Source organism: Cryptotermes secundus, unplaced genomic scaffold (assembly GCF_002891405.2).
Source record: "Cryptotermes secundus unplaced genomic scaffold, Csec_1.0 scaffold597, whole genome shotgun sequence".
Lineage (NCBI taxonomy): Eukaryota > Metazoa > Arthropoda > Insecta > Blattodea > Kalotermitidae > Cryptotermes > Cryptotermes secundus.
The window spans coordinates 536,893-561,481 of NW_019743156.1; the positions used below are offsets into that span (position 1 = coordinate 536,893).

At 36.6% G+C, this 24,589-nt stretch overlaps 2 protein-coding genes and 1 long non-coding RNA gene across 9 annotated transcripts in view; 2 read left to right on the plus strand and 1 right to left on the minus strand.

The window, feature by feature from the left end:
• The window catches only part of LOC111873902 (Ca(2+)/calmodulin-responsive adenylate cyclase), a 42,930-nt gene extending 30,745 nt beyond the window's left edge, over positions 1-12,185 (plus strand). For 3 of the 6 annotated variants that reach the window (XM_033755269.1, XM_033755272.1, XM_023868975.2), the window contains 3 exons: positions 905-1,123; positions 2,545-2,636; positions 3,375-3,722. In XM_033755269.1, the coding sequence (XP_033611160.1) occupies positions 905-1,123; positions 2,545-2,636; positions 3,375-3,515 (452 nt within the window). In that variant the 3' untranslated portion in view covers positions 3,516-3,722. Of the gene's footprint in view, positions 1-904; positions 1,124-2,544; positions 2,637-3,374; positions 3,723-6,562 lie in introns of those variants that run through there. The other 3 variants (XR_004514042.1, XM_033755270.1, XM_033755271.1) reach the window with 3 other exon arrangements.
• An 81-nt stretch (positions 12,186-12,266) lies between these two features.
• Positions 12,267-24,589, minus strand: part of LOC111873901 (ankyrin repeat and zinc finger domain-containing protein 1) — a 40,289-nt gene continuing 27,966 nt past the window's right edge. The window contains exons 7-13 of one of the 2 annotated variants that reach the window (XM_023868974.2): positions 22,785-23,007; positions 21,638-21,718; positions 17,645-17,983; positions 16,924-17,239; positions 15,642-15,783; positions 15,349-15,522; positions 12,267-14,532 (exon numbers count right to left, since the gene is read on the minus strand). In XM_023868974.2, coding sequence (XP_023724742.1) covers positions 14,338-14,532; positions 15,349-15,522; positions 15,642-15,783; positions 16,924-17,239; positions 17,645-17,983; positions 21,638-21,718; positions 22,785-23,007 — 1,470 coding nt within the window. In that variant the 3' untranslated portion in view covers positions 12,267-14,337. Of the gene's footprint in view, positions 14,533-15,348; positions 15,523-15,641; positions 15,784-16,923; positions 17,240-17,644; positions 17,984-21,622; positions 21,719-22,784; positions 23,008-24,589 lie in introns of both variants that reach the window. The other variant, XM_023868973.2, reaches the window with a different exon arrangement.
• Positions 22,879-24,589, plus strand: part of LOC117283044 — a 10,466-nt gene continuing 8,755 nt past the window's right edge. The window contains exon 1 of the long non-coding RNA XR_004514043.1: positions 22,879-22,963. This is a non-coding gene — a long non-coding RNA (uncharacterized LOC117283044). The remainder of the gene's footprint in view (positions 22,964-24,589) is intronic.

Consider the following 24,589-nt stretch of genomic DNA (forward strand, 5'->3'; position numbering starts at 1 on the left):
TATGTACACTTGACTAAATGCCAAGCACATTCAGAAAGGACAAACCCATTTTCCATCAGGCAGGATATTACATAAGGACTATGGCTGCAAGAGTTCACTTGAAAGAACATCTCTGGTTGTGAGCCTCTAGGGGCTTGGTGCCAAGATGAAATGATTGGTGCTGAACCGCCAGTCATAAAGCAACTTTGACTTTGATTCTGAGTCTGACTCTGACTCTGACTTTGACTCTGACTTTGACTGAGTTTATTTCAGTTGTGGGATATTTTCCAGGCAGTAAGGACATAAGAAGAGGACACTGTCAGAAACTGTTATCAAGAAAGGACTAGTAAAGACGTAGAAGACTATGTGTGCTGCAGTTACAGTGATCTTTACTGTAAACCAGCGAGGCTGTTATAGTTACTTGTGATTATGAGATGTGTGTATAAATGATAAATAAATCGGTCACCAATCCAAACCCCATTTGTAGTCACTCATATAGATTACACTACAGGACGGCACCAGCTTTTATGCCATACATTCCCCTGAACCTCTCCCAGGACTCGAACATTGCACTGAAGGATAAAGTTGAAAATACTACTCCTGAAGTTCACTTGGCTTTTTTACCTTGGCAATCAAAGTACCAAGATTCAGAGTTTCAATACACTTTCAAAATAATTATTTAAATTAATGAAGAGAACGGTTTTAATATATCCTAATTAGTAATAATATTATTCTGGAACATTTCTACAAGTTAAAGAGAACATTCATAGTAGAAATTAATTACCTATACTCGGGTGTCTGCACAGCAGATAACTGTTAGTTGTGTTGCAAAAGCAGCAAAAGCGCCCCTCCCCCAACATTTCTCATCTATTCTTAAGTAATTTAAACCACAGTTTTGACAATTCAGGATTATTATGCTTTACAGACAACCGTCACTCTGGCGAAATTGCCACAATGTCCCTCGATCTCCTCCATGGTGTTCATCATTTTGTGATTCCTCACCAACCTGCTGAGAAGCTGCAGATTCGTATAGGTATAAACACAGGACCCTGTGTTGCTGGTGTTGTTGGTACAACAATGCCACGTTACTGTCTCTTTGGTGATACAATAAACACTGCATCTCGCATGGAGTCAACTGGAGAAGGTAAGATTCATCCATTAGCTCCCCTGTTATGATACATTCATCTGTAGTAACTCATTTTACCTATTCCTAAATTTTTATTCAACTCCTTGAAGACTAGGTGTGTTGTTAGCCCCTTTCCCTGAACATCCATATTGTCATGTGCAGGATGGTACTTGTGATGAATTTAAAAGGTTCTATTTCAGATGATTGGATTTGTGGGAACATCCCACATACTAACGCACAGTTTCGCCAATCTAACAGACAGCACTCGCTCCTAGTCAATATCACATTGCTACCAGCACTCATATTTATACAGCACCCGCTGTCCAGCCCACATTTAGATCATCACGTGCGCTAGCCAATCAGCACTCACAATCGCAACTGCAAGTTTAAGCTCCGTCCAGCAAGCATGGTATAAAAGCAGAGCCCAAAGCTTACAGTCATCAGTGATCACATTCAGTCATCAGGGTCATCAGCTCTTCACTGCTACCAGACTTCTAACGTAGCTGACGCAGCTCTCCAGCAACCTCACTCTGCTACTAGTCAGTTAACATAGCTGCCACAAACCTCCAGCAATGACGCGGTAGGCAGCTGTTCCTGCAGGCGCATGCAGCACCACATTACTGGCCGGACAAACCAAATGAATGGCCATAAAGATTTGGCCTACTACGAAGGACCAAATTCTACCAGTGAACTCACGGTGGAACAAACTGCCCTTTTCAGGGTCAGCCAACTTTTGACATTCCACATAGCTTTGCAGCTATTCTGTACATTCAATTTATACAATTTAATATATACAACTGTTACAGATTTAAGTGGTTGTCTTTTAGAACATTGACAATCCCACAGATTTATTAGCAGCTGGGTTACAAGTTCTCTTAGTCACTTAATACAGTGGTATTACTGATATAAACACTTTTCAGTTCACCGTTGCCCCCACACACTATGATTCTCCATCTTCACTTCTTTAACACATATTTGTTTCCAGTACCTGCTATTAAGAATACCTGTTCATGAGAAAGAAAAATTGTACTCATCAGCACATAGGTTGTTTCATTTTTGTCAGAGACATATCAATTTATAAAAGAATTACAGCTAATTTAGAAGTGAAGTATATCAGAAAACAGGCCGCGCCATAGCTCAAGCGATTAGTCGCTGGCTTCCCACCGCAGCGGCCTGGGTTCGATCCCGGGTCTGGTCATGTGGGATTTGTGGTGGACAAAGAGGCGCTGGGGCAGGTTTTCTCTGAGTACTTCGGTTTCCCTTGCCAATCTTCATTCCACCAATTGCTCCACAATCACCCTCACATATCATCTGGGGCTGGTACAATAGGCCAGAAGTGGCTGCAGTACGAGGGACTTGGTCCCACCCCACTAGCAGTTAAAAAATTAATATCCAAAAACAAACATTCACATTATTTTGCAATGTTATTCTCTTTCCAGCCATGCACATCCATATATCACAGAAGACAAAAGATAGTTTGGACCTTGTGGGTGGTTATCATATGCAATGCAGAGGGCCAATGGAAGTGAAGGTATAAAATTTGTTTAAATATTTTAGCATCTCTTGCATCTTAATGATAGTAGTTACTATAGGATTCTGATGATGGTGTATAACTCACAGAGAGAGTGGGTTTTTGGACTTCATCCATCGTCCTGGTTTTAAGATAACTAAGAAAAACATGACGTTTCAGAAACTGGATCTGTTTCCGTCCTCAGGTGAGGGAAAACACCTATTCTGTTGGGTCCCTTAAAAAGAGCTAGCCTCAATCACTGGAAACAGATCCAGTTTCCAAAACGTCATGTTTTTCTTAGTTATCTTAAAACCAGGACGATGGATAAAGTCCGAAAACCCAATATCTCTGTGTCTTAACGATAGTGTTTCATGTCTGTTCCTGATTATGAAGAACTTTTGGGGGGAAAATGGCAAAATCACCATTTCCTGCCATGAATAACATCATGGTAGAATGTATACTATATACTTAAGAGGAACAGAGAGAAATACTATTTACATCCTAATTATTCCTCAGTGTGGATAACTGCAGTCAGTTCCATGGTGAACAACAAATGATTATAGTTCCTAATGTGGTTCGAGAAATGAAAAATTGTTTGTATATGAACAAATCTGGTAACAGCAAATCAATGTATCAGAGAAGTAATATATATGTATATACTGCTGTGAATTACATATCAGTATATGGCTATCACAATACACTTTTCTACTCAATTATACCCTTCTCTACATTGATATTTTTAATGTTGTCCTTGACCAGGGAAAGGGTGTAATGAAAACCTACTGGCTTCTTGGCAAGGAAGGCAGTTTCTTGTCTTCATGTGAAGAAGACTTTCTCCATATACAGAAGACACAAGATTTCCTACAGATAATTAGTGGAACCCAGACGAAAGGAATATAATTTAGCATAATTTAATTATACAAATAAGGTACAACGTTTCAAGTAAGTTATCAACACATCATTCCACCAGGTCATGTCATATATCCAGGGCATTCTTCACAGTACATGCTCCAAAACATTTCCTTCTCATGGTGCATGGTGCTTAATGAACCAAATGGCAATATCTTTAAATATATGTATTTCATTAACTGGGACATGTGGTAGCATAGTTGGTTTAGGCAGTATGTTACAAGTTGGAAGGTCGTGGGTTCGATTTGCCATAAGGTCACTGGACTTTTCAATTGACCTAATCCTTCTAGCGAAGCTATGTCCCTGGGTTCAACTCAACCTGGCAGGAATGATTACAAGGATTCTTATTAGAGGTAAAGGGCAGCTGGCACATAAGGCTGACAACCTCACCGCCATCTGTGAGCCAATTATCTGGAAAATGTTGGAACCTCAACACCTCACAATCCTATGGGCCTCTACAGCCTATTACATGGATAACTTTACTTTCACCTTGCTTCTTTAACCATTCATAAACAAAACAATTTTTTTTACTGGCTCTAAAGCCCCCTTGGGCCCTGGCTTCTGATATTTCAGTGTCATAATCATTTTACAGACTGTAGGACTCCTTGAACGAGTGATCAGCTTGTTGCAAGGCCTCTATCTAAACACAGGACAACAAAAACACATAATAAACACATACACATACCAAACATCCATGCCTGGTGTGGGATTCAAACAAATGATCCCGGCTTCTGAGCGAGCAAAGACATTATATGGCTTACACAGCTTGGCTACAATGACTGGAAAAAACAAAACAACACCATACATTATTTCTATATATAAGCTACAGTAATAGATATGCTTATCTTCATAAAATACAACTACAGCTTCAGTGATAAAAAGAATACACACAGTTATCTTCAGCTATTTTACTTCACTAAGAATCAATTGAAACAAAATGGACCAGCTTTAACATTAATTACAAATTCCAAGGTATGTTACTGGACACTTCTATCTGTACTTAATGTTTTACATTTATGTGCCAGTTGAACAATACTAAATATGACTTAGTGACAGCGTCAGTCATACATCTAAATGTACATCTAAAAGTGCATCTCATTTGTATTCAGAAAAACTGTACTACAGTACCCTAAAAGTCTAAGTAAAAAATGTGTAAGATGTTCCAGTCTCATATTAAGGGAAGAACAGGGTGCTGAGGAGAACATTCGGACCTAAGACAGGGAAAGTACCAGGAAGCCGAAGAAAACTGCATAATGAGGAGATTCATAATTTGTATTCATCATCAGATATTACAATAATTATCATCATAATATATGGTGCATATGGGTAATAATAAAATTGTATACAGAGTTTTTGTAGGAAGACCTGAAAGAAAAAGACCACCTAGAAGACATAATCAGAGCTGGGAAAATAATATTAAAATGGAAACTAAAGTAATGGGATGGCAGTATGTGGACTGGATTCACCTGGCTTCCAAACTAGTGACAGGCTCTTGTGAATATGATAATTAGTCCTTTGGTTTCAAAAAATGCTGGGAATTTCTTGACAAGCTTAGCAACTATAGGCTTCTCAAGGAAGAGACAATTTCATTCAGTTGGTTACATAGTAAGTTAGTAGTTGGTAATTCTTGTAAGGTATTTTATCACCTGCATTTGCTATACAGACATACAACGTCATTACATGGTGCTTGATCAATTATGCACAGGGATAACTTTCCTTTTTTTGCCTTTTCTTTGTTGTACAGTACCTAATGATAAATTACATTGATGATTATGAATACTGGGTTTAGAAGCGTATAGAAAAAAGTAATATCACTCAGCATTTCCTGTATGAATTGAAGAAAATACAAAAATTCAGCCAGGTTTATCCAATCTCCTATCTAAGATACAAATAAGTGTTTTCCAAATACATAGCAAGAGCTCCAACCATTGCACTGAGATGCTTAGTCATATAAATGTGGTTTATTAGCTTATATGGGTGTAATTCATTACATTTTGCCAATTTGAAACCTAACTGTGTTGTAAATTACGGGCAGGGAGTCAGCCGTCACTTTGGCAGTGAGCAAGGACAAATCCACTTCTAAGGATTGCTGTTTTCTGGATTGTGATGCTCTTCACAGTTGCTACTGTGAGAGCTTCAAATCTCATAAATCCACTTCTATGTGATTTCATACTCAGACCAGTGTCAGTATTATGAATGGGAGATATCCTACTGCATGTAATACCTGAAAGAAATTAATTACGCATAACAATGCATACAATATTAATCCATTTACTGTCCTACTACTGAACCATGAACATGATACAGAATTACTTTTGAAAAATGATCAGGAACAACATTCATGTGAGATTTTTATGCTGGTGACTATGAAGAATACAGTCTTCTGGAATGTCATGTCATGTGGTCTACTAGTTTCCGAGGTGTTTACTGATATTTCAGAAGAACATCCTCCCTTTTTCCATAAAATATCTTTTATGGGCTTAATACCATTACCCTGTTCCCCTTGCTCCTATGCCTGCACTGAGGGCTCTGACCCCAGACATCCCTTTCCGTGTATCCATATAACTTTTTCCTCACTGCACCAATTCTTCTACCCTGTAGATAACTGCAGCATGCTTCTCTCAAATAACTGGAAACATTTACATGACTACACAGCATCACATCCAAGAAGATGGTATTTCGAACTGCATTAATCTGGCTATGTGTGCAGCTTGGTATTTTAACGGACATAAAACTTACATATGGATTGAAAATAACACTGCTACTAACACTAACCAACTTGCATAAATATTTAGATTATAGACAGTCATGGTTTAGCATTGTATTATCAAGTTTATGTTTACAGTTATGTAAAATATTGATATTTATGTGTGTATATGTATTTATTTATAAGTATGGCACCTACATTTCTTAACACTTATATAGCTTTTTGAAAGGAAAAAAAAATTTGATAATAGCTCAGTTGACACAGATACCTGCAAACAAAAAATGATTTTGGAGGTGGCAGGCCACACCTGAACTCAAAACTTGCTACTCAGACCCAGTCCAAGGAGCATACAGAGTTGAGGTCCCAAGCGAGATGAAACCACATCAAGGCTGCTGAACACACAGATAAAGTAATTATTGAGTACCAGCAGAAGGTAAAGGGAAAGGAGTTGAAAGCAAAATGCAAGGGAAAGAGGGAAGCAAACATGAAGTGGTACACCTAATTGAATACTTCCTCTCTTCTCTTGCTCCCAGGTAAATATAGAGTACTATCATTTGGTACTGTGTGATTACTCAGAATGAATGGTCTTGGTGGAGAGAAGTATCGTTTCGAATCTGATTTCTGTTTGTTTTGGCTTTCTCCCTTTACAGTTTAATTTTACAGTTTGTTTTAAACAGCCATAATTGGTTGAGTTTTGGACTTGGATCAGTTGGAAATGGAATACTCAGAGAATTTAATTTGTATTGAAACCACTGGATCTCATCTTTGTTAGAAGGAAAGAGAAGAAACAAAACCAGTCAAGGCAGTGATGTTGCATGGGATTCAATGGACTTGGGAGAGTGTAATTGTACTGTATTTATTAGCATTCATTGATCCATTCAGGTACATGACCATTGGATAATTAACTGTCAGCAGATTACATTGATATTTACATAAGATTGTCTTAACATAGAATAAATAACAATTAATATATATATATACGAAATATAATATAAAATATAATATAAAGTTATAATTACTGGGATAACTCAAGGTCACATTTATTATTCCTATCAAGATACTCTTCGACTGAATGAAAAGAATTTTCTATAAGAATCTTTCTCAATTTATGCTTCCATTTATTAATATCATGTGCAATTTGCTTGATATTGGGGGGTAGAGAGTTAAATAAGGTAATACCAGAATGATATACTCCTCTTTGAACTTTAGTTAGACTTACTAAAGGAACATGAAAGTCCAATTTTTGGCAGGGATTTATTTTATGCAAGTCGGTATTTATTGTGAAAAAATCCATATACTTTACAACAAACATAAGAGTTGAAAAGATATATTTGGCGTAAAGAGTTAAAATTCCAAGTTTACTAAACATTTCCCTACAGGAATCTCTTGCTTTGGCTTTCATGGTAATTCTTACAATTCGTTTCTGGGTTACAAAAATAGGTCTATTATGTGGTGAATTACCCCAAAACATGATACCATAATTTAACATTGAATGAACATACGAGAAGTAGATCTGTTTCAGGATTTTCAATTCTAATACAGGTCTGAGGGAACAAACCATGCAGCCTAATGAATTTAACTTTGAATTTATATAATCAATATGTTCTTTCCATGTTAATGAAGATTCTATTATAATACCTAAAAATTTAATGGAGTTAGTAGTTAATTTTATAAGTATTGAATTAAGTGGTATCCAAAGACCGATGACTAATATTTGGAAGGAACTGCATAAATTTAGTCTTATTACAATTTAATAGCATTCTATTTGAGTTAAACCATTTTTGTGTAATCTCCAGAAGTACTTTAACATCTTGGTCCATCTTCACTGAATCAGAATTTGATATTATAAAGGCAGTTTCATCTGCAAAGAGTATTGGTAAGGCTTTGCATTTTACTAATTTAGGTAGATCATCTATGTAAAATAAAAACAATAAGGGTGCAGGAATCGACCCTTGGGGCACTCCATTTTTAACTTATTCCCAGGCTGAAACATAATTTGAAGCACACAACGACTTAATTATTACTCTTTGATACCTATTACTTAAGTAAGATTTAATTAATTCACCAAATCTACCTACTGTGCCATAATACTCTAATTTAGTTATTAGGATCTCATGATTTACAGTATCAAAAGATTTAGTTAGGTCACAGAAAATTCCACTAACTGATGATTTATTATTAATTTCTGATAAAATTTGATTTGTTGGTTTAATTATAGACAATTCCGTTGAACTGAAATATATGATTTACTCTTAAATGAATAAATTAATTATTTGTCCCCTTGAGATGCTACTTGTTAAACCATTTATTTTATAAAGTTATAGACACAGTGGTTCTTCCAAAAGAAATAAATAAACAGACAATAATGGTAATATATCAACTAAAAAACAGGTAACAAAATTTGTCTGAGAGAAATTTCCCACTTTCTGCAGCTAATTTATAGTGCAGGGTGCTGAAAACTTTATAGTTAAGAGAATAAAACTTCAGTTCCTTCCATACAGACATTGAAAACTACCTGAAATGCAAACTGAGTTGTATGCAGAATCACTTTTGAGAAAATGAATAATTTGGTAGGGCATCAGATGAGCATTCATTTTGAGACTGTCTCAGATCTTCAAGACATGATATATAATCTCAGCATCAGAATTGACTTGTACGAGTATTTTACACATAGCATTCCATACACTGCTATGTTCAGTAGTTAATATGTGTAATACAAACTTGATATATGTTAATAGGAAACAAAATACTGTTATTTAATCACAACTAGCTATAAAACTGCCAAAATTTGTTTCTTGGGGAGAAGGGGTAATACACATAATGTTGTGTTATTTTAATTCTATTCAAATATTCTGTGAAGATTTTATCAGTATCCTATTTACTGTCTATATATCAAATTTGTAAATGTATAGGCAGAGGTTAGATATTGATACAGTTAATACTTGTTGCAAAAATAAAAATATTTTTAAGGGAAACAATGCTGTTCCCTTAAAAAGAACTCACATGCTAATTTGTAAATCATGTTCATTAAATAATTCTTTTTGTACAACAAACACCCACACACTAACATTCAGAATTTGCCAGATTTCTAGCTCCTACTCTGCTTCCAGCCCAGAAGTTCTTACAAATATTATATATCATATGTCTTCGGACTATCATCTGTCAGCAAAAGAAAATCTTAAGTACATATTAACGTATATTTAGCTGCAGACACATGAGAAAAGAATTCAAGCAACATGAATCACATTATCATCCATCAGAAATGTCCATCAATGTGTTATAATTAAAAATAGAAATCATTAATTGAGAAACAGAATACCTGTCAGAAATGTGTGCAGGAAAACATAAAAGGAAGCCTGGTGTTTATTTATATTGTCTTTGTTAAATGTAGTATAAGGCTTTTACTTCAACTGTGACTATAAGAGATAGTACCCTCTGTGTTCATCATGTGATATATTGTAGGAAAACTTTCTTCAGTATTACAAAAATAACCTCATAGTATCAAAATAAGTCTGCAAAATGAATACTGTAATTGACTTTTTTTTTTTTTGTGATTTGGCCACAGGCTACTTGTTATCAAGATGACCAGACCAGAAACTTGTAAACTATAAAATAAAAAAAATGACTGTAGAAATATGGTGCTTCTTTTTACTGTTTTGCATATATGTACTGGGTAGGTTCTAAGAGAGACTACAATAAATTTCTGGTTCAGTAATATACATACTATTTACACTGACAATTTGTTCTGCTGAGCGTTATTTAATCTAATGTAAATTTAATGCTGATTATATGAAAATGTGCTATAATGAATGGATTATGAATGTTTCACTACATGTTTATGATTTACTTAACAATACTGTAAGTAGTCTCCATCTAGTGCTGATGTAAAGAATGGTAGCACTAAACCTCTCCTCCCCATATGCCTTCATGGGACAGTGCTTAACTAATTAAGCACAGGAAAAATTTTACCTTTGTAAGTAGTACAGACTATGTAGCATCAAATGGTAAGATGATTACTGAATAATAAATGGTAAAGAATGTTGAAGGAAATGGCTGTAGCTAATTTTAGGTACTATTCTGGCACTTTTCCGGGACGGACTGAAGAAAAACATTAAACTCTTAAATCACTGTCAGTCTTCAGACCAAGATTTGAAGTTGGTACCTCCTGAATACAAAGCAGGAGAGCTACCCATTTGACCACAGTGTTTGATATCAAATTTATAACAATTACACTAAGAATATAATTCATTTCTTTCATCACACCCTGTCCTAGTGTTTATTTTCATTACTGTATGTTGTGTAAAACCAAACTCAGTACATATTGCATATGAAAATATTGTAACGCTTATCTTTTTTGAAATAGTTATATCTCATTGTCAGTAACAACATAAAATCTTGAAGTCAGCTTGATTATGTCCACTATTATTTCACTGTATACCATTGCACTGCCCTCTTATTGCATCTTGCACAGAACTCACTTGTGATTCTCCACACACACTATTCCCCATTTCCTCTGACACATGTCCATGCCAGCCATCCACACTCACTAACACTGAACTGCAGACTCTAACATCCCTTGCCTTGATATCGGGAGTTCAATGCATGTTACACTTCAAGAACCGTTGGGTCGTAACATTAAAGGGATGATTCTCCACTCTTAGAGAGGGACTGAGAGTTTCAAAGTTTTGAGAGTCAGATGTGTGGACTGGCCAAGTTATGCCGCCCCTTCCTACTCCTCTTTCAGTCCCACAACAATATGAAGAACTGATTATAACTTACAGAGATCTTTTCTGTGTGAGCCAACATCAGTAATATTGGCACATGTATGGGGGTGCACATGACAGAAATAAAGGGCTCTAGATGGATGACTGCATTTATTAGCACTTTGGTTACAGTCTCTCTTAATTACAATTAATATAGCACTATCGCTGATTTACACAATTTACAGTTCACCGTTGCATATACATTAGGATTCTCATTTTCCACTAGTCATCTCCTAGCAATGGATCTCAACACAGAAATTAGCACTTCAAATCACTATGAAGTTTTCTTGCTGTTTCTTCTTCAATCCTTCTGCCCTGCTCTGCCCTCCTATATCCTAATCTGTACTAAATTGCTCCTAGCTTCTACTTTGCTCCTCTAGCTTATGACTGCCCACAAACCTTTGTTTTCTCCTATAAACCTTTGATGAGGACTTACAGAAAACGCGTCACGTGGTCTCTATCCATTTTTGTGTGACATCACTGACTACAAGGAAGTGTATTTACATTGTATAATACTGATGTAAATTGTGATCTAGCAGCAAGTGATGTTATTAGTAGAAAAGAGGATGCAGTTTCACATTAGTTCATGCCATTCTCATGATTATGCTCAATGTTCTAGTGCAGATAGTATTTCAAAAGGAAGAAATAGATTAGTGCATATACTAATTTCTAGAAATGCTGATGCCCATTACATTTCTGTTATTTCCTCTATTTTCTACGATAAGTTATGTTGTGTACATGACCAAATCTGTTAAGTCATTTTTAGGTCTAAAGAAGTTGATATTAAGTTTCCTCAGTTAATGAAAGGAAGTATCAGCCAGATTAACAAGAAGGAAGAAATCTGAATGAAAAATATTAAATACCAAATATGAATAAAATCCAGCTAATTGTTCAGGTGCTAGCAAGGTACACACAAATACTTACAGATAGGATTAAAAAAAAACTTTCTCATATTTAGGAGTAAGGAAATGCATAAATTCATGAAATTCTTATAATTTCTTCACCATTATGTATAATGCTTTGTTAGGGGCACATAGTAGCATAGTTGATTGAGGCACTATGCTACAAGTCGAAAGGTCACGGGTTCGACTCTCAATGAGATGGATTCTTTCAACCTAACCTTTCCAGCCACATTATGGGCCTGGGGTTGACTCAGCCTCTAATAGAAATGAGTACCAGGAATCTTCCAGGAGGGGGGCGGCGGGTGCATAATGCTGACAATCTTACTGCCACCTGTGAGCTGACTGTCTAGATAAAATGTGGGAGCCTTGACGTCTCACAACCCAATGGGCCTTCATGGCCTGTTACAGGGATAGCTTTACCTTTTCTTTTATAGTGCTCTGTCACATGCAATACGTGTAACAGCAGAAACAAATTGTACATACCTTTAAGAAAATTACTTCACTATTTTGTTTTGGACATGTGCAATTATTCAGTAAAATACCAACTAACATTTTTCAACACAAAACTGTGCTTTATCACAATCCTTTGAGCAATTCTCTTTTGTGCCCTAGCTATCTACAACTCTGATTTCTATAGATCAGTACACAAAACACTATATAAAAATTAAAAAAAAAATTCACATTAATAATTACTTCTGTACTTATCAAGGAACTGTCTACAACAAAAAACAAAAATGTTTCCACAAGTAAAATACTAAGGCTTTTGACAGACCCTGTCAAGCAGCCAATTAACATGGCTGCTACTGTAACAGGATGCCCACTGAAAAACAACAATCTATGATCCAATTTTTGTGGTCAGTGTGTGTGAAAAAGTGACATTTATGGAAGACAGCAGCATGAGACAGAGGAGAGTGATGAAATGTGTGAAAAGATTCTAAAGATTGTGGACAATTATTGATGATGCCATGTTATTGTCAGCAATCATCTGTAACATGTGTTAAGGTTAAGGACCAAATTAATCTGCATATTTGTAAGAGACAATCTGAACTGATAAAACTATATACTATATATGTTACTTTTAGCTACGTATATAAGTTGCACCCTAGGTCAATAGTTTGACCAAAAAGGATGCATAAAATTGAATTAACTGAAATGAATCAGTCATGGGATGCAGCAGTGCAAGAGTGGTTTAGGGCCCAAACAAAACGTTTTATTCTGTTAAATCAGGAAACTTGCAGATTGCTGGACTACTTACTTTAAAAAGTAAGGCAATAACTTAGAAGAATAAAATATGTGTTTGTACTGTATGATTATTGTGTCAAAATTTATAAATAAAAACACCTTTCACAATTTATTTACCTTTGTAAGAAATTACATATTGTTACAAACACGTGGAAGGAAATGGTAATGGACTGCAATTTTGGTACATGCTGTGGAGAACACAGTTTTTTCCTTTGGAAAAAAAATACCCCATTATCAGACAAAAACATACATAGTATATAGACATTTAAAACCTCTGATACAAATAACTGATCTTCCAGATTTAACACGTAACCAATTTGCATGATATTGCATACATTGCTTCTTAAACAAGCAGGAAGTATATGAATGTAACAAAAGCTTATACTATTAACCAATAATTACTGAAACTGGGAGATCAGCATTTTTCAGTTTAATATACTTCTTGCTAAAGTTCACAAAACATGTTGCAATTATACCAGTATATAAAAATTTGGAAACTCTCACATATCATACAATATATTACTACTTAATCAAACTCTTTTCAAAATAGAAATGAGTAGTAGTACAATGAAATCAAATATGAATAGTTCTCAAGATGTATCAAAATAACACAAGTTTAGTACTGTATTCCAGCAGTAAAGAGGAAGATGTATAAGCATTCTATGTGTTCTTAAGAAAACATTTTCTATTTACAACTACACAGATTCTGGCAGTCAAAGAGCAGTAAATAAACATAACGTTTCACAGACTGCATTCTGTCTCCATCTACAGATGGAACTTATTCGGCTGGGCCCAATCAACAGAGCTACTCCCTCTCTCCATTGTGTTTTAAACAAAAACAAGACAGTATTTTAAATAAAAACAGAATGATGGACAATGTCCAGAAACACAAAAGTTATATTAATATACCATTGTCACAAACTTTTAGATCCTGTGAATAGAGACATGATGACCAAATGCTCACATTCCAAACTTTCAGAACTAAAAGTGTCTGCTAACAATGTTCCAGGTATTACAGACAATGTAAAAACAGTGACAAATAATTTATTAATTTATTATTAATTATGGAAAATACTACTTGTGCTTGGTCTTTTATACAGAAATTATGGGAGATAAGATTTTGTCTTATATCACTAACAGCAGAAATTATTCACTAAGGTTTTCTTTCTAATGCATAATGCTACTTTTCCTGCATTTTATTATTTATGTTGCAAGTTTTTCAATTTGAGCCTATGTTGTTTTAGACAGTCCATGCTACAAAACCTGTGGATATCATACTCAAATGGGACTTTGCCTGTAATGTCCACAGCACACTGGAAACACCTAGATACAATTGGTTTCACTTTACTGTCAACTGCCTGAGACAGAAGTCTTCTTTCAGCAGCAAGGGCCCTCTGTAAAAGCATAAACCAAACTTTAAAGCAAGAGAGTAAGTACCAATTTCACTGATTTTTAAGATTACAGTAGAGTCTCATAATACACATATTTAACTTACATGATTTTGACCATAGGAGCTCACTGAACAGGAATATTAAATAGCGTGGGCGATTCTATATACCATGATACTGAAGTCAGAATAAGTACAGAGCAAGCTCAAAACCCTGACTCTGCCTTAGATCCCACATGTCTCTCATAGTATGTACATCTCTCAGAGCTGAGTGTGATTCTAATGCGTTTAAATGTTGGTATTTTTTGTATTCCATGGCCCCCAAATGCAAGACAACTACTTCATCTGATGTTTTACCAACAAAACACTGATCTGTTCTAACACTACAGAAAAACTGGAGAGCAGTAAAAAAAAGGGGGGGGGAAGGATTCTGGGAAGAAACACAATATTAGAGACTTTTCATTAATCAACGAAGCAATTTGCTCAGATCCACACTGTTAATGTATATCTTCTAAAAAGGTACAGTAAAGTTTTCCCTGTACTAAATTAATGAAGCACTACAACATGGAGACATGTCAGGAGTGGACCTACAGCTCCACCATTCTTGAGCTGGAAACTACATGGAGATGAGTGGTCAGTTTCACACAATACAGAAAGAAAGTGTGGGAAGGCAAAATATGGTGGCAAAGTCTAACAATTTAACACAAAGGGACAAGAGAAAAATCACTATGAGTTTCTCTTAAGATACACACTCTGCAATATTACTCATCTTCTCTCACAATAGTTTAAAACTATGCACTAGAAAGAAGTACTTAAATTCTACCTTTTCTCTGTCACTCAATTGAAGAAATCTTTGTTTCTCAGCCTGTTCTGCTCTTCTCACCTCCTCCTCTTTTTTTCTTTCCTTTTCTCTCTCTCTTTTAGCTTTTCTCTGGTCTTGTCGTTTCTCTGCCATTTTTTGTTCCATATCATCTGTTAATGGCCCCGCAATTTGGGACTGAAATTATAACAATGGTCAGGGTGTATAATAATTCTACAGCTTAACCTATTTTTGCCTTTATTTATGAGAGAACTTTTAAAGACTGAACCAATTATAAGAATGATAATTATTTGCACCTTAGAATAATCATATTTGCCTGGAAAATCAGCCCAAAATCTCCTAAAAATATTACGTGTTTCTTTATTTGCAGAGACAACATATGGAGTCTGTGACTTCTTGTTCTTGACAGAAGGATCACAGCCAGCTTCCAGTAAAGCCCTGAAAACAACATTATCTGTCATCATCACTGCTACACTATATCCTACACAGCTTCAAGAAGCAACAGAAGCACTGGAGAGTATGAAGTGCAAAGTAAAATGGTAAATATTAGATTTCTTTAGCACAATACCACATATGATGTTAACTTAAATTACACAGAGCTTCAAATATTGCTTGTGCCGAGCCCTTCAACGCATCATACATTGCAATATGAGTTCAAATGCCTTCTAAAAATAGTGATTGAATGCTTTTTCCAATTTTGGGTCCCCATTTGTGGCATTAAGGTCCAAAAAGATGATCAATATCTACATTATTAACTATAAAATCCATGAATTAAGGATCGTGCATTCACCATCTATTTAACCCTTGTCTGTGCCAAGTGCCAATTCAATCAGTATACATTTTTTAAACAAAAATGCCAGCACTAATTACACTTGTAGCATTTACAATTAATACAATGCCAATAAATGAGAGTTCATATTAAATGATCACAATGAAAACAAAGAAACAAACTGGTAAAAAGATCATAGATATGAAATCTGAGGTTCTCACATTGGTGAAACTCAAGATTATGGTCCTCTAAGATTTTATGCCCTAGAGTTTTGTACGTGGGTACCTGCTGCCTCCATCTTCATGGTAGAAGGTAAAAATAAAGATGACAGTCTAGTGGGATCTGATGCTATGTAGTTGGTTAGGTGCCCTGAAGATGGAGGGAACAGATTCCTCAAAAACATCTGTATATACCAGACTACATCCCTATAGACTGGTCTTAAAGCTAGAATGTACTAATGCATTTGGTGTCTATATTTATTGTGATAATACAACTTCATGTTTGACGTAAAATCTCATTTTATTTACTTTTCACCACATATTTTCACAGACAGGAAGCTGCATTTGGTAATAATGCCAATTGCCAACAGTACATCAGCTCAGATGATATGTATAAAGTTCAATGAAACTCATTCAAGCACGTTTATTGAAACCGGCAGAGAAGATTTAGTTATAATATTGTTAAGCAATCACTTTGTACCAAAACTGGAGGTACTGCCCCAGCAAGAATCAGACCAGACAGGTGTCCCAATGTTGTATGAACAATAACTAGAACTGACTATAATATAATGATAATATAATTAATTATACCTAACAATGGCCATGTGTCCACCTTGAGCAGCCACATGCAGAAGTGTCTCTCTGTTCTCACCAACATTCTCATTAAGGCAGCTCAGATATTCCACCCTTGAGATGTTACTGTTCTCACTTCTACAGTAAGAGGGCTTTACTTTTTCAGAATTATCAGCTTCTTCATTTATTTTAGTTGTCTCAGCTTCACAATTCTCTGGCTCCTCTTCTATTGGATGGACAGTCTGAAGGGAATTAACCAATAATTCTGTATCTCCAAGCCGACAAGAAGCCCAAAGCTTTCTCTGGAGAGCCATAACTGATGCACTGTACAAATCTAAAACAAACAATGGGAAATATATACATTTAAATAACAGAAACTTAAGAACCTTCATGTGTAGTTGATAAAGGGTTAATCTCAAAAGAAAACCACCCAAACATTAATTACACACAAATGATGAATGAAATACAACTGTAAAGCAAGTATATCATGAAACTCACTTCGTCTTCTGGATATCAAATTCTGATAGATGAGTTGTAAAGTTTTCTGCAGTAACTATCAAGATCATTGTCCTCTTGGGTGTGAGGTCATGCAATTTGGTAGATGGATACCAACATTTTGGAGGAACCTGTTGCTTCCATCTTCATGGATAAATGGATGATGGCAGAAGGATTCTCAGGAACACTCACCAAACTACAAGATATCACATCCCAGAACACAGAAATTTTCAAATTTTCATACCTTTTTCAACTTTCTTCTTTTGCTGCTTTTTGTCAGTCCTCTTGTTATCTTTACTATGCTTCTTTTTATTTTTCATCTCCTGTGGTACTGTAACACAAAACTCCTGAAGACAATCAAATGATATCTCTGTTTCCTCATCTATCATATGGCTTCCAACGGTCATTTTTGTTTCACTGATATCACTTTCAGATGAACTTCTAGTCAGAACAGCAGTTACAATTCCTGGCAAAGGTCGATGGGGTGACTTACGAGACTTAGCACGATCAATATTATGTTTGGAGCTTCCTCGTTTTGGACCTGTGTTTTCAGATCCTTCAACTGTCATCTCATAATTAATTCCTGTTCAAAGAACAAAGAAACTTGTTGCCGAAATATGAAATGTGAAGTATTGCCCTTTACATGCTATAATTTCAAAATATACAACATTTGCTTCTGCTGTAACATCTTTATCTTTGCTATAAATCTAGTAATAAAATAAGTTCTGAGAAAAACTCATGATGCCTAGTTCCCTTCAAATGCTTCTATCTACACAATGGAATAAGCAAGATCCATAAATAAATACTAATTATACTAATTAGGGTTCCTGCTCGGTACATCAGAGATTTTCCATTGTTCAATGTTTGCTCCTTATTTAAAAATTGTCCCTCTGCTAGATGCGCAGCAGCTGCTAATGTTGTCTGCAGGGATGCTGACGTATTCGGAGCCAGGTATGTTCTACCCAAACAAATTTTAAATATAGTATAACTGTTAGTATTTTTATTATTTGCATGTCCAGTAAAACAAAATGAATTACGTATACTATTATTATCCTCTGAAAAGCTATACTATTCATTTCTTAATTAAATATTTATGTTTCAGTCCTCAATTAGTAATAACACTTAGTTTAATGATAATGAAATTATTATTACTGTTATAATTATCACTTATTTGTTTGTTTACTTTTACTTTTACTTTTATTCATTATTATTTCTTCCAAGTACTTACCTGTAATTTGTATTTGACTTTTAATAAGTTTGTCTATAATGTAATTCATTCATCTGCACTGTGCTGTGTCTGTAATTGGCCTTGCGGCTGTTGACTCGGCACATTAATAATAAAGAATTGAATTGAATTTCTGTACATAAATTAACGGCCGTGGGGATCCATTGCACTGACCATGCGACACCCTCTATCCGCAAAGTTGGCACTAACTTCGCCGACAAGTGGCGACAGAACGGAAAGTGAGTTTTGCATGACTTCATTAAACTCAATGATCAAAAGGACAGGTGGTGTGTAAAAATGATGTGGAACAACAGGTTTTCTTTATAGTGATGAACTTCACTTTGCAAGAACTTACCACCATACTTCAAAGTGAAACTTCTCACCTTACAGAATCATGTGATTCTAGTTTGGAAATCAAATAATTAGCTAATGAACTGACTAGAGAATGCAGATGATAAGGCTATGCATTTCAATATGCCATCACATTGAACCATCTATGACATGAGTGAAAAATCTGTCATCATAAATCAAACAATGAAAAGGTACAGATGAGTGTAATGTGGACAGGAGTTGTCAGACAGCTTCAAAAGAATGTGCTTAAGGCCTGCAGCTTCCTGTGATACTAATAATCAGGGCCTCATCACTAACTGGTGTCGCACTCCCATTTATAATCTGGGATACCCCTCTCCCCTGGAACACGCACTCTTGGGCCTGGAGGCTTCTGAAGGTTGCATTTACTACAGGACCAAACCACCTAAGCCAAGGTGTGAGGCATCGTGCTGAGGGCTGCATGGCACTGGGGTGGTAATTAGCCAGTGTCTTGAACAATCCCCTCGGGGCACCAGGAAGCAACTGTATTTATGCTTTCCACCCATATGGGGCGCTGCAGGTGGTGACTTTTAAATCCCCATAACTCATGGGACCGAAATGAATAAAGACACCAAATTAAAAACCAGTCGTAAAGACCTTAAACTGAAGAGGGAGCCCCCTCCAAGGGGATCCCTATGAGAAATACTTCAGCAGGGGGCTGGAAGCTCTGGTGAATCATTAAGGGGCCCAGTTGCAACCAGCAAACCTGTTGTTGAAATTTCAGCCAAAGGCAAGGATGAACCAGTGGTTCAAAACCTGCCGGAGGTAAAACCAAAAACTACTCTCCTGGGGGTCAGTAGTACTGACACATCACTGCAGGGATCTAGTAATTCTAACACACCTGCAGCAGGAGAAGGACTGGGACACCTAGTCTCTGGAGTAGGTGGACCCCGTCTGGTGAAGAAAGCCTTGTCTGGATGCGCTAGATGGAAGCTGAAAAAGGCAAGAGCTGAGGCAAGCAAAGCAGGAACTGGGAGCATTCAGCAACCAGGAAATGCAGGCTTATCCAAGCAGGAAGAAACCCCCACCGGCACCTTTAAGAGGCCAAGGTCGGAGGGCAGTACCCCTACAGAAATGGCCAGAACTCTGAAAAGGCCCAAGAACTGTAAGGGACAAGGGATTTACAAGGAGGCTCTGAGGATAAGCTTACTGCAGATGACCAAAATTCCATTCTGGAAGCATTGGGGGAGGTACTTCTTTTGGCTTATTTTGGACTTCATCCATCATCTGGTATGTAAAAGACAAAAAGACCACGACATTTTGGAGACTGGATCTGTCTCCATTTTCAGGTGGGTAGGGAAGGATAAACCTACTCAGTTGGGCCCGTTAGAAAGAGCTAGTCTCAATCACCAAAGCCATTGACAGCCACAGGCTGGAATCAGGGGCCAGGCTGAAGGCTACTGATGTCAGGAACCTGCCCAAGCCTGTTAAGGTGGCTCTCCAGACTAGGTACAAAATTGCCCAGAATCAGGTAGAGCTGCTGAAATGGATTTCATACTGAGAACTGGAGGGTACTCACTAAGCAATCTGAGCCAAAAGGCCAAAGGCTCATCTTATTCATAGACTGGGACTCCCATACTATTATACAGAGGACTGGTTACAAAATATTTACAGGACTCTCACAGGGGACTGTTAAGGTGCTGGATGATCATGAAGTTCAGCGCCGGGTAGAACCTGTGACAGGCACTGTATCTTCTAAGTTGGTCTCTGAGGAGGAAGGGATTGAAGTACCCAGCCCCCTGGATGACCAAAGCAAAGTGGCTCAGGGGACCCCTTCACACGGAACCCAGTCCAAGAATGGAGAGGGACATAAGATGGAAATTGACCCCTACCCAATTGGAGGAGATCATGAAACTTCTTCAAATCAACCTACACCACAGCAAAGCTGCGAAGCAACTCTGTGCCAACAACTGGCTGAGGGTAAGGCAGATACAGCACTTATTCAGGAACCTTGGTTATACAAGGGTCAAATAAGGGGCTTAACTAACACAGGGGGAACAGTTTACTCTGCTGTACCCAACAATAATGCAAGATCTTGTGTTTATCATGTTAATGCCTTGCCTTTGCTGGAGCTCTGCTCTAGGGATGCAACAGTGGTAAGGATAACATAACCATATTGAGGAGGCAGCAAGGAACTGATTATTGCTTCAGTCTACCTTCCATATGACTCGGATGAACCATCACCAACTAAGGAGGTGAGGGACATCATAAACTACTGCTATAGCAGGAAAAAACAACTCATTATTGGGTGTGATGCCAACGCGCACCACATTTTGTGGGGGAGCACTGGCACTAACCCAAGTGCAGAGAGCCTTATGGAATTTCTGGTGAGTTTGAACCTGAATATTCTAAACCATGGTAATGAACCTACCTTTGTGGTTTGCAATAGGAAGGAGGTTGTTGATTTGACACTAGGGACAAATAACATAGGAAAGCTGGTAAGTAATTGGCATGTATCTGATGAGCCGTCCCTATCGGACCACAGATATACAGGTATAGATATTACAGATATTAGAATGAGACTCATGCTGAAACAGTACTGAGGAACACCTGACACAGGAGACTACTTGATCTCTGTGTTTATCAAACCACTCCCTTTATCTTGGCCTTTGTTTACAGAATGCATACTTTTCCCAGACATACTTTCATCCTGTGCTGCCTGAGACTTGAAACCTCGTTTTCTCAAAGTCTGAGGGAAAGATGTTTGGAAGGCCTCTCCAGAGCCTGAAAATTGTGAAGATAATACATTAAAAACTTCACTTTATTACTTTCAATACATACCTTCACAATACAAAGTTCAGAGCAACACACAAATTATGTTAGTATCTGAATGATCGTTTGCAAACCAAGAAAAAAATACACAGAGAAACTATCAATGTTCATTAAAGTGGAATCTTGTATGTATTCTTGGCACTAAGTGAATGAAGAGAATGTTTCCATCTGTCTGTTCATAACTTCTATCGCTGAAATAACAAAAGAGGTTTCTATAAAATTTTTACCATCAAGCCATGCATCCAATGGAAGTTGGAGGCTCTGACCTCAGGGATAAAGTGGGTTGAGCATGAAGCTAACACCCACCTCCATCTAGTGCTAAGATTAAAAATGTACACAGCTATCACTTGACTCCACCACAGAAAAATTTTCACCATTATGTTAAAATTGTTAATTTTGGTTTTTTCAGTTTAGCATACCTTCTACTTTATATGAAATTTAAATCAAATTTTGCAACCCCCCCCCCGCCTCNCCCGCCTCCAGATGGATCACTGTGCAAAAACTGATCTCTGAGAGGTTGTACACTCCACTCATATCTTGAACTGCTACTTGAAACTTTTTTCAGTATGATGACTACTTGATGAAATATGCTGAATTATATTTTCTGTCTCTGACTTGAGATGTCTGTAATGCAGTTAACTTTCCTACATTAGATTTGTATCCATAAGAAATTAATTTTAGGACAAATCAGGTATTCAAAATAACAAACATCATGTCTGGACAACATGTGTACTCGTATGTCTATAGGGTATACCTTTCTATTTATTTATTGGCTGGCAGTGTAAAAAGAAAACAGTGTAGATCTCTAGACATCTAGTATTTTCTACCTACTATACAAACCTAAATCTGAGTTGTTCTGTAGGTTTCACTTAATAGCATCTTCTTATTATGAAAATGAACACAGCGAACAAAATTTCAGATTCTGGTAAGTGTTGTCTCTTTTCTCCACTATCAACCGTGCCATATTTTTTCTTATATAATTATAATGCTTATTTTTAAGGTACATGAAGTGACATACCATACATCTCAACACTGGTAAGGATGCCATGTACACGCTTGACCTCACTGAAGGTGGCACGTCTTGTGGCAAAGGGGATGGTGCGCAGACGAGAATCAGTCTTACTAAGAGGAGGATTCCGACCACTGAAGAGAACATTTCCATTATGGCCAACAGCACGGTACAGGATCAGACCACAGGTATCCAACTGAGATGACCAGGATTCCATGATATCTTGTACATGCTTCCATTCAACAAAACAAGTACACACTAATAAAATACTTATATATATGGAGTTGTTCTTAAATATTAAGTGCTGCATTCTTATTATACAATAATAACAACCAACAAGAGCAAGAATAGCTTGTAACAGTTACCCATTCAAGATAAATGGGAAAAAGAGAGGGAAGTGCATACATCTTCATGCAGGATGATAGATGAAATATGCCAGATCTGATAAGACCTTTAACATGTGTGTTGGGATGATTACTTAAGATTTCTTGATTGAACAGGAAGTAACTGTAATATATATAAGCAATGGAACGACACAAATAGTGTTTATTATTTACAGTCCCCATACGGTGTCTTTCAGCTCTTAAAGGTTAATATATATGAAAGTCCATTTGATGTGCTCGTGTTCTGGAGTTGGTGTGCTGTGTTCTTCTGTGCTGAGGTGTTTTACAGGGTGTCTTGTTCCTGAATTCACTGTAAAACACACAGCAAGGAAGAACACAATGCACCAACTCCACACAAGCGCATCGAAGGGATTTGCATATATATTAACAACAGAAGACAGAAATTTGCTCATCAAAAAGGTTTTAAATAAACACCTGATAATAGCCATATTGCCCAAAACATGTAGTGATTGTTTTAAACTTTTGAACTTCAGAGTTACTAAGTTTTGTGGGATGTGGTGTTGCATGTAAAACTGTGACTAATAACACTAAGTAAAAAGTGCAACAGAATGCTACTTGTACAATATAATATTATTATGTTAAATCTTACACTGTGTCATTAGTCTTCACAAGATCAACTGCTAATGTCAATATTTCAAAATTTCAAACAAGGCCAATTCTCTTCATCAGGTGATACACGTGAACAAGGAGTTCAAGACAGAACTCATATAAAGCCTACTTTCCCATCATAGATAATTCTAATCTGACAGATCTATTATTTTATTATTACTAGCCTCTTATTTTATTTTTGTGAAGAACTTATTACTTCAGTGTAAATTCCATATAAGTTAAATTTGTGGGATATAACATCAAAGTTCAGAATTATCATCATGCTTGTGATTGTTGACACATAAATAATATTTCATACATAATGTGCAGGCACACTTATAACATATTTCTGTACTAGATTCCATATTTCAACAGTTCATTAGTAATCACCATTAAACTGAGATCTAAAGATAATTTCTTCATATTCACTATATTATTATTTTACATTCTGCAAGAACACATCACTAAAAGTTTCAAACTTTTCCCAAAATGTATTAGTATTGTAATGTGTTGGTGACCAGACATGAGTGTCAATTAATTATTGAATTTTCTGAATGCTTATGACCCATAACTGCAAATAACTGTAATACTCTCACTAGTCTAAACACTCCATAAATCACTACAGCACACATTAAGTCTTCTCAGTTTGTTCTGTCTTCACTGGTCATTGCTTGGTACCAGCTTTTAACAATGGAGATTCCTCTGCTTCCATGCTCACATCCAACCATTAACCTTTAAGTGCTGAAGTGCCCCGTTTGTGCCAGTGGTGAGTAAGGTCGTCGTGGCCAAAGTACCCCGTTTTGGCCAGTCAGGCATTTAAAC